The 11,003-nt window shown below is 39.6% G+C and overlaps 2 protein-coding genes across 2 annotated transcripts; both read left to right on the forward strand.

The window, feature by feature from the left end:
• The first annotated feature begins 5,905 nt into the window (after positions 1–5,905).
• On the forward strand, positions 5,906–7,406 carry LOC131257628 (disease resistance protein RPP13-like). The gene is made up of 2 exons (XM_058258407.1): positions 5,906–7,279; positions 7,380–7,406. Exons 1-2 carry the CDS (start codon positions 5,906–5,908, stop codon positions 7,404–7,406), a joined length of 1,401 nt encoding a protein of 466 aa, XP_058114390.1.
• On the forward strand, positions 7,277–10,782 carry LOC131257813 (disease susceptibility protein LOV1-like). Its single transcript, XM_058258724.1, has 2 exons — positions 7,277–8,743; positions 10,549–10,782. Exon 1 carries the CDS (start codon positions 7,505–7,507, stop codon positions 8,720–8,722), a length of 1,218 nt encoding a protein of 405 aa, XP_058114707.1. The 5' UTR covers positions 7,277–7,504; the 3' UTR covers positions 8,723–8,743; positions 10,549–10,782.
• The last annotated feature ends 221 nt before the right edge of the window (positions 10,783–11,003 follow it).

The following is an 11,003-nucleotide window of genomic DNA, read 5'->3' on the forward strand; positions in this document are numbered from 1 at the left end:
CGGAGACCAGCTGTTGATCACTTCAGAATTTTTGGGTGTGTTGCATATGCCCATATTCCAGATCAAAAGAGGAAGAAGCTGGATGACAAGGGAGAAAAATGTATTTTTCTTGGTGTTAGTGATCAGTCAAAAGCTTATAAGCTTTACAATCCTAACACTAAGAAAATACTTATCAGTCGAGACGTTGTTTTTTATGAAAATCAAATCTGGGAATGGAGCAAAAATATAGTTTGGAGAGCCAATTCCAACTAGTTTTGATGGAGAAGATGGTGATGAAGCAAACCAGCCGCAGCAACACCTTGCTCCAGCAACTGATGCATTTGAGAATCCTCAAAATGAAACTCGTGTAACCTCTGAAGTCACTCCAACAGCACCAGAAGCAACAGCTGAATCACGTTCTCCTCGTGTTCGAAGGAGGCCAGCATGGATGTCAGATTATGGGGTAATCGGAATTGATCAATCTGAAGACTCACTCACTCATTTTGCTCTATTTTCAGTTTGTGATCCTACAATGTTTGAAAGTGTTGTCAAAGAATCAAAATGGCGGAAGGCTATGGATGCTGAAATTGCAACCATCGAAAAGAATGACACTTGGGAGTTATCTGATCTTCCAGAAGGGCACAAAACAATTGGTGTGAAGTGGGTTTACAAAACAAAGCTGAAGGAGAATGGTGAAGTCAACAAGTACACGGCACGCTTGGTGGCCAAGGGCTATAAGCAAGAGCTCGGTGTTGATTATAAAGAAGTCTTTGCTCTAGTTGCAAGGCATGATACAATTAGATTGGTGATTGCATTAGCAGCTCAGAACTCATGACTTATCTTCCAGTTGGACATGAAGACGACGTTCCTCCATGGAGATTTGAAGGAACTGGTATTTATCGATCAACCTCCTGGTTATGTGAAATCTGAAAATGAGCATAAAGTGTATAGACTAAAGAAGGCTCTATATGGATTAAAACAAGCCCCACGGGCTTAGTATAATCGTATAGAAACTTATTTTTTGAAGAAAGGATTTCATAAATGTCCTTATGAATATACACTTTTCATAAAAGTTGAGGATGGAGGGAAAATGCTCATTGTTTGCTTATATGTAGATAATCTAATCTATACTGGAAGTAATACAGCCATGTTTGAAAGCTTTAAAAAATCCATGATGGCTAAATTTGAAATGTCTGATCTTGGCATGATGCATTATTTTCTTGGCATAGAAGTGTTGCAGTCCTCTACTGGCACTCTTATTTCTCAAAAAAAGTATGTGAGAGAAATCTTGGACAGGTTTCAAATGAAGAATTATAATCCTGTGAATACACCGTCTGAGTTTGGTTTGAAGCTAAACAAGGATGGTGGAGGAAAGAAGGTTAACAGTACTCTTTACAAGCAAATCGTGAGGAGCTGCTTAATGTATTTGATTGCAACAAGGCCTGATATAATGCATGCTATAAGTGTCATTAGTAGATACATGGAGTGTCCAACAGAAATTCATCTTTTGGCTGCAAAAAGAATTCTTAGGTACTTGCATGGTACTAAGGAGTTTGGGTTGTTCTTCAAAAAGGGAGAAAAGTCATATTTGTTTGGCTTTACAAATAGTGATTATGTAGCAGATTCTGATGATCGAAAAAGCACATCTAGGTATGTTTTCATGTTAGGAACAGGAGCTGTTTCATAGTCATTAAAGAAGCAGCCAATCTTCACATTGTCAACCACTGAAGCTGAATTTGTTACAGCAACAGCTTGTGCTTGTCAAGCTATTTGGCTAAAGAAGATTCTTGAAGAGCTGTAGTTCAAAGAAGATGGGCCTACTCTCATTTACTGTGACAACAGTTCAGCAATAAAGCTCTCAAAGAATCCTGTTCCACATGGTCGAAGCAAGCATATAGATGTGAAGTATCATTTCTTGAGAGATCTCACGAATGATGGAGTTATTAATCTGGTTTACTGCAGAAGTGAAGACCAGATTGCTGATATTCTAACAAACCCTCTCAAATTTCCAGCATTTCAGAAGCTCAGGGAGCTACTTGGTGTTTGCAGTTCGAAGGACTTTATATGAGAGATGGCGCTTCAAAGTTTGAGTCTTATTAAACTGATGTTTTGTATGGAACATCAGTTTAAGGGAGAGATTGTTGAATAAATTAGTAGCAGCACGTTAGAATGTGTTGATTTGGGTTGTCCTAGTCTTCAGGAGTTCAGTAGTTTGTTTCTGTTTGTTGCCTAGTTTATAGGAGTTGTTTAGCATGATGTTAGTAGTGCCTATTTTTGTATTTGCAACCGTTTGTTTTTTTAGCCTATATAATGGTCATTTCCTTATCAATGAAGATGTAGAGTATCAGTCTAACTCTCTATTTCCCCTTGGTTTTAGTTTATCGTTTTCTTCTTCCATTTTACATCATGATCTTTGTCCAGGTAAAATTAATGGTATAAGATTAAGGCCAACTATTAGAGAGGCAGTATCATCCAGTCTATAAGATTTGGGCACCGTCTCTCATCTATATGCTGGCGCATATTATATTAATGGTTTGGATCGAAAAACCTTGGACCCACTTGATATTATTCGTAATATGATGCATGGGACCTACATGGCCCACCATTTTATTTCTTGTTTTCCTTTCACTGTAGAAATGTATTTGCAACCACTGATTTCGATAGACGGGTTTAATTTCCTGAAATGATTAATCTAAGCCACTTCCACCATTATATGTGAGCCCACCATCAAGGATTGGAACCGTTCATTAGGTGGGTCTCACCATATATGGACAAACGGTTCTAAAACCAGGTAGAGCAAACTCAGCCGATTCACATTGACTTAATATTGTGAAATCGGGCGGCCAAGTCATTGAGGAACTCACTCAGTGGCTTGACTCGATTCTCACACGGTAAGATTCACTGAGTTGGTGGTCAACAAAGACTCCCAAAATCAGATGAGTTAAACAATCCTAAAATCTGATGAGACTGTGCATTTCATGTTTTTTTTTTTTCCCTAATGTGTCATCCAGTATAGGATTTGCTATATGGATGGTATAAATTCACAAGAATTCTAAGCCCACACATGCACGAAAATTTTAAAATCTTAGCAACACCAAGAAATTCGGCCGCTGATTGGGTGTGAACCCCCAATGGGTGCGGTTCTGACGGTAGGACTAAATCATTTTAAGGCATTGTCAGAGAAACTAAGCACATCCAAATCTCATGTGAACCATGATACATGAGACTAATGCTTTCTAAGGCCCATGGTAGAGTTTATTGCCAGCTATCCTGTTGATAAAGTCACTTAAACTTTGATGAAAGGAAAATACAAATATCTGCTTGATCTAAAACTATTGTAGCTCCTAAAAAGTTTTTAGTAGTGGGTATTCCATCATACCATACGGTACACTTGAGATTTGGATCTGCTTCATTTTGGTACCATGGCAAAACGGATGGAGAGTATAGCATGAATTTATATACAACAGATATATCAATGTGGGCCCATGGTTGGGGCCATGCCTAATCCGCGTCCTATGCTCTAGCACACCAACCATTGAAGACATTGGCTGAATCAACGCCTGCATTTTATACTGCCAAATTTCATACGTACACATGGACGGCTGATTTTTAATTCATTTTATCCTTCTGTTCTGAGGCTACAGTGCTCTGTAAGCCCGGCACCGTATATCTAATTTATCCATGCCATTCATTTATTTTTCCAGATTATTTTAAGGGCATGTGCCTAAAAATTCGACAGATCCAAGTCTACCACACCCCAAGAAAACAGTGGTGATTGAATGCCCACGGTTAAAAACTTCCTATCGCCACTAATGTTTATTTGTCATCTAACCTGTTGATTAGGTCATACTGACGTGGATGAAGTGAAAACACAAGTATCATCTTCATCTAAAACTTTTGTGGGCCCCAGGAAGTTTTGGATGGTGAGCTATTAATGACTATAGGGGTCGTTTGGCACCATGGATTGAAGGGAATTGGAGGAGATTGGAGGGGGGTTTCAAATCCCTTGGTTGTTTGACAACATAAAGTACCCAGGGTATCAAATCCAGGGGGTTTCTAATCCCTTCTCTGAGTGGGTTTGCAATCCACGGTGAGAGCTTCAGTTACACCTAAAATCATTTTAATAATTGTAGGTGTAACATGTATGTCACTGTTCACTATCATTTTATTGGGCACATGGTCCATCAATGATGATCAGCACCGTCCAAACATTGTCCATGTAAATCAGCACCATCCACACATTGTCTAGCACCATCCAAACATTGTCTACATTAATCACCGATTAAAAATCGTTGGTTAGTCACTCAGACATGATCTTGTGCTTGCAATCCATCCGAGACTTGGAATTTCATCATTTTCAGGCAAAGCATATATTTTAGCGGGCTTATCACTACTATAGTTTTAAAAATTATATATCTCACTAGTTAGGGATATTAAAGTTGATTTAGTAATTAAATTCAAACCCCTTTAAATATACCATGCATGCATAGGTATTTTTGAATTAAAGTTGATTCACGCTCAGTACCAACCACACAAGGAGGATTGCCAATCCGGGAGGTTTCCAATCCTGGGGATTCCGAATCCACCGGGTTCCAAATCCATGCTCCCAAACAGGCGCTTAAGCTAGGCTTGGCGTGGATAATACAAATATATGATGGTAGGGCCCACAAAGCACCATCCTGTTGCTACCAGCTAGCTACTGACAGTGTCAGTGTCCAATCCGCGTCCGCAGACAGTTGGAATAGAGTAACCGTGTATTTTTAATCTGAGATAAGGCACCAGATTCATCAACCGAAAAACGTGTACCATTGCGTGACAACGAGAGACGACTGGTTTTCCAGGTCTGCCTCCGCAAACTGAGAGGCATGAAAGTAACGCTCCAAATTTTGGAAGGCTTAAACAAATGTTATACCTACCTCCCTGACACTTAAAATAATAATAATAATTTTGGGGGCCTTATTCTCTTTCTTTTGATGTATTTATAAAACTTTTTTTTTTCTTCCTTTTCAAGCATGTGACTAGGGGAACCACCATCACTCACTCTGATTGCATTTTTAAGCATACATTCATTATAATCAATTTCTCCAATGTATGGGCACCACCAACAATTTCTAGATCTCTAAAAATGAGTGTCTTTTTTACTTCAACATTTCTTAGAGATAAAAGTGACTGGTAAGTGAATATTTTGAATATACTTTTAATTTTATTTTATTTATATAATAACATTAAAAAAAAAAGAAGAATAAAGTCACTTTTGATTGTGAATGGAGAATGACGGGCATGATTGTTGTTGTGAGAAGTAATTGCCTGAAGAAATTTAAAGTTGAGATGAATGATTGTAATTGTCATGTGAAATACAGCTATTGTCACGTGAAATACATCGAAGGAAATAGAATTTGGATTTTAGAATGTATTGCTACCCATCTATCCTTTAGTCCTCTACCCAATTCATGTCATTTCAAGCAAAAATGTTATGCAGAGAGCTCCTACCACTGGAAGCTATGTTAGGCCAACCATAATATTTGTAAGAAATCCACTCCATCCATCCGTTTTGGAAGATCGTGTTAAAATATAACGCCAAAAATTAGACAGATTCGGAACTCAAGTGAGCCATAGGAATAGAAATAGTGGAAAAGGGTTGTCTACTGTTCAAACTTTTTAAGGATCCGCTGTTTACGTACCATCCAAACTGTTCATGAAGTGGCCCAAATGCTTATAAAGTCCTTACCATGAGTTGAATTGAAATAATAAAAATATTAGCCTGATTCAAAGCTTCTGATAGCATGTGAATGTTTCAACTGTGGGTGCATGATGTTCACTGTTTTCTATTATTTGGCCCATTCGAGCTTTGGATCTACCACATTTTTGAGCTCATGCCATGAAATAACTTGGCAAAACATGCGAAAAGTGTGAATTTCCCACGGACATGGGCCTCACCATGTTTACTGCGTCAGAATCCCTTCCACGTTCTTTGAGCAAAAGTAGTCGGGCGAATTTTTGGGGCGTTTGGGAATACCACCAGGCTACTTATATCAAAATCCCAGACACCACGAAACATAAACTCAAGAGAGAAGGCTTTAATCCGAATTTCTTTCTTGTGATTGTGAGAGAAAGGAGAGGAAAGATGGCCGTTGCTGAGTCCGTTATCGAGCTCCTTCTCCAAAATATCGGTGACCCCTTTAGTCAAGAAGCCATTTCGCTACATGGGGTTCGCGATCAAGTTGAACGGCTGAAGGAAGAATTTAGGCAGATCCCATCCTTCTTGGAAGACGCTGATGCCAGACAAGAAGGAGATGAAATTATGAAGAGGATGCAGGACGTGAAAGATGTTGCACGCGATGCTGAGGACCTCATCGACACCTTTGTCTTCAATATAGCAACCTTGAGGCGAATAGTATTTGTGGGCGGCTCCATTCAAAGGTACGCTTTCATCTTCAATGAGTTGATAGTTCGCCGTAAGGTGGGCTTCAAGATCGAACAGATAAAGAATAAAATCCGTGAGATCTCCGAAAAAAGGTCGGTTTATGGTATTGAAAATATAGGACAGGGAGCAGGGGGGATATCTGCTGGTCTAAGGCTCACTTCTCCTTATGATCAAGAATCAGATTTTGTTGGTTTTGAGAATGATTTGAAGGTTTTGGTGGCGCGGTTGACAGAGGGAGAGACACGACGATGTGCTATTTCAATAGTCGGAATGGGTGGTCTCGGTAAGACCACTCTTGCTAAAAAAGTTCATAACACTGGTGTTGTTAAGAAACATTTCGATGCTCATGCATGGATTACTGTATCACAAGAGTATAGTGTGAGCGAGCTTTTGCAGAACATCATAAATCGCTGTATGGTGTTCTCGAAAGAGGAGCTTGAGTTGAAGAACGTCCATGAGCTGAGGCATATAATTTCAGAGCACTTGAAAGAGAAGAAATACCTGATGGTATTAGATGATATATGGACAGTGGAAGCATGGGATGCTCTCAAGGATGCTTTCCCTGATATGAATAATGGAAGCAGGGTCATGCTCACCACGCGCAACAAAGACCTAGCTTTACACGCAGATGCACGAAACCAGCCCCATGAACTGGGATTACTAAACGATAAAGAGAGCTGGGGATTATTTTGTAGGAAAGCATTCCCAGGACAGGATGGCAATTGCCCTCAGTACTTGAAGGAGTTGGGAAGAAAGATGGTGCAAAAATGCCATGGTCTACCTCTTGCAATCATAGCCATCGGAGGGCTCCTATCGAGGACAGAACCAGAACCATGGGAGTACGAAAAAGTATACAAAAGCATTAGCTGGAATTCTGTCAGAGAAGGCCCTATCACCTACATATTTTCTTTGAGCTATAGAGATCTACCCCATCACTTGAAACCATGTTTTCTGTACTTGGCTATTTTTCCGGAAGACTATGAATTCCGTGCTAAGAAACTGATTCAATTGTGGGCCGCAGAAGGATTACTGCATCAGACATGGGGTCAAACAGTAGAGGAGGTGGGGGAAGACTGTCTAAAAGAGTTGCTTCATCGAAATATGATTCAACTTGCTAAAAGAAGTTCAAGTGGGGGTATTAATAGTTTTCGCATCCATGATTTAATGCACGATCTCACCAAGTCATTGGCTGAGAAAGGAGATTTTCTCAGCATCTCTGTCGAGAATCTCAGCCGTGTAACTAGATTGCGTCGACTCGCTGTCCATTTTCACTCCAACCTGGCTGCTAACCCTGGAATCTCCTCTATTTCACACCTCCGCTCTTTGTTGTGCTTCCAGATGGAAAACCAGCTGCTTCCCTTTAGGAAATTTAAACTGCTACGGGTGCTTGAGTTAGAGGGTGCATTAATTACTGAATGGCCCAAAGGTATTGAAAAACTCATTCAGTTGAGGTACTTGGGGTTGAGGGGGACTAGGCTAAAAAGGATTCCGAGATCCGCAAGGAACCTTCGGAACCTGCTGACCTTGGATGTGAAATTCACCAGCATCGACAAATTACCTGATGCTATCCGGGAGATGAAGGAGCTACGACACCTGCATGCAAATAGGTATATTGTAAATTCGCAGATCGTAGAATCTTTAATAAACATCCAAACCTTACCAATGATGCAAGCCGATGCATGGATGCATGAGGGCTTGGGTGAGCTGACCAACCTAAGGAAATTGGGAATATCTGGAGATTTAAGCTTCTGCAATAAGGCACTATCCAGCTTAGTCAAACTCCGATCGCTGCGAGTGGAATTCGGTTTGGGGAATACAATTCTGGACCTGACGTCGCTTTCCCGCAATTTGGTCAAGCTGCATTTGGCAATGCGCTTAGAGAAGCTCCCGCAGGTGGATCAACTTCCACAAAACCTGGTGAAACTGTCTTTAAGATGGTCTCTATTAGAGGAAGATCCCTTTCCTACAATGGAGAGGCTCCAAAACCTTCGGACATTCATATTAGGCCGAGGTTCGTTTGTCGGAAAGAAAATGGTTTGCTCCAGGGAAGGTTTTCCTAAGCTCGATTTCTTGAAACTTGATTTTTTGAACGACTTGGAAGAGTGGAGAGTGGAGGAAGGAGCGCTGCCACGCCTAAACCATTTGGTCTTTCAGTCCTGCAGACGACTGAAGATGCTTCCAGAAGGATTGCAGCACGTGACAACCCTAAGAATGCTGGAGGTTTCATTTATGCCCGATGAATTCAAAGCTAGGCTTCAAGAAGACGAGGGGGAGGACTGGCGCAAGATCCGACACATATCCCAGCTCGACATCAAATGAAATGAACATCCCAAGTGTGGTGTGAGTTTTCTTCTCATTTCCCTCTTGTTCTCTCTCTCTCTCAAAGAAAAAAAAAAATCTCAGATTTTAGCTTTTAACAGTAAATTCTTCTGTCTGTCTGATTACAAGCTTTAGAATTTCTTTTGTTATTGCTATCACACTTTAGGATTTCCTGAGAAAGATATATTCTCCCTTTAGATAAGAATTTCCTAATTCTGCTCCGGAGTCTGCTTTCTTGACCTGATTCTGCTTCTCAATTGTTAGACCTCCATTAGAATCCAGACATTCTGGAATTCTCAATGCCATGAGGAAGGATCTATTGTTTCCTTCCAAGTTACTAGATTTCTTGGAGTGGTAGATCCAAAACATATCGAGGAATTAGACATCAAATATATTTATACATCGAATGCTGCTCATGTAGGGTACTTGAATGAATGATGAATGGCTTGTTTGGCTGTTGTTTTAATTTAGGTGTGTTTGGTTGCACAAAAATCCTGAAATTTCATGATATTTGTAGCAAATTAGACTGATTAATCATGAAATTTCACGATATTTGGGGCAACCAAATACACCTTAACCATTTTGGAGAATGGCTAGAATTTTCTTTGTTTGCAATATCATGGGCAGAGGAATTACATGATATGCTGTCAGCTTTCGCCCAGGATGGGCTAGTCCTCGGTTTTGACTGCTGGAACCCATGGTTTAGTTATCTAGACCATTGGTCTGCTGCATCCTGACATGGATGGGCCAAACTCCCAAAACATTTTGGACTGATCAAATATATTAGCCACTAGTCATCGGATCTTTTCTCATTAAGACTGTCTCTGTATTTCTTCTCCTGAAAGGTCACAATTGTGGCATCCACATTGAGACACAACAGACGAGTGGTCCTGATTCTCAAACCATGGGCCCCACTTTTCAGAACTGAAAAATGGTATATATCCTTTGCTGATTTTTGATCTATCATTTTCTTTTTAGCGTCCATTGGATAACTGCTTAGTTGATGGGTATGATGATCTGATTAGTGTAATTTTCTGACATTCTCAATCCTAAACTCTCCTTTTAGCACATTTATTATGGATTCTGCTTATTTTCAATATTTTCTAGCTTAATCACATGCATCTTGAATTGGATGGGTTTGTTTCCCTACTAAACTGCATCAAAGAGTGTTAAGATGATGATCACTAACGATAATCTTAGGCAATCTTCTTGAGTATTCAGGCATTGTAGCTAAATATGTTTGAGAAATTCTCCAGTGTTCCTAGTTGCATCTGTTTTGTTAGACAGTGTAACCGATTGATCTGAACTGTCTATCAAATACAGTACACATTTCTAAGGATACCATGCAAAAATCACACTGATCCAATGATTAATCCGTCATCAATTCAGCCTTATTTTTCTATTACCATTCTCTTTCCAAGCCATTGATGGGATGGCAATGATTGAACACCAAAAGCGATTCTTGGAAGACTGACTGCCTAACAAAATTGATTCTTTAGAATCAAAATCAATCCATGATGCATGGTCACTAACAAATTGACTAGAACTATTTTTGTGTAACTGATCTTGAACTTCCATATTAAAGACCTTGATCAAATGGTTAATATTTGTTAGATTTGTATGATGCTTGCATGGTTGCCCATGAAATGTGTGTTGGACCTAGTAAACAGTAGACCAATGGATTGGATAGTCCAAGTGCCCGAATGCAACTAGGAGCACAATAACTTCCAGTGCTCTGATAGCACTGAACACTGAGCATTTCTCAACATGTTTAAAACCCCTTAATTAGATTTACATCAGCTTATAACTCTACTTTTGATTTGTAGGATTTTATGACATGGGAGATGGGCGCGAGGTGACTGGACTGCAGGCTTTGACTCCATATTTGTGCAAATTGAAGTTTATGTCATCATTCCTTTGTGTCTGTGTTTGGGATGTTGTATTGTGAGATGTATTAGGATTGAATAATGATTTTCTGTAATGTGGTTTGTGAGTGTTCCCAATCGTTTGTGTTTGGGATGTTTTATTGTGATGCATTTCGAATTAATAATGATTTTCATAATGTGGTCTTGTCTTTTGTGTTTGGTATGTCTAATTGTGATGTATTTGGATTGAATAATGATGTGAGTAATGTGGTTTGAGAGTTTTTGAGTCTTTGATGTTTGGGATGTTTTATTGTTACTGGATTTAGATTGAATAATGATTTGTGTAATGTTTGATGTGCAAGAACATACCTCTTGGATTGATGCTAGCTATGTTTAGGTGGACTTTCATTATATGG

This window comes from Magnolia sinica, chromosome 10 (genome assembly GCF_029962835.1).
Source record: "Magnolia sinica isolate HGM2019 chromosome 10, MsV1, whole genome shotgun sequence".
NCBI lineage: Eukaryota > Viridiplantae > Streptophyta > Magnoliopsida > Magnoliales > Magnoliaceae > Magnolia > Magnolia sinica.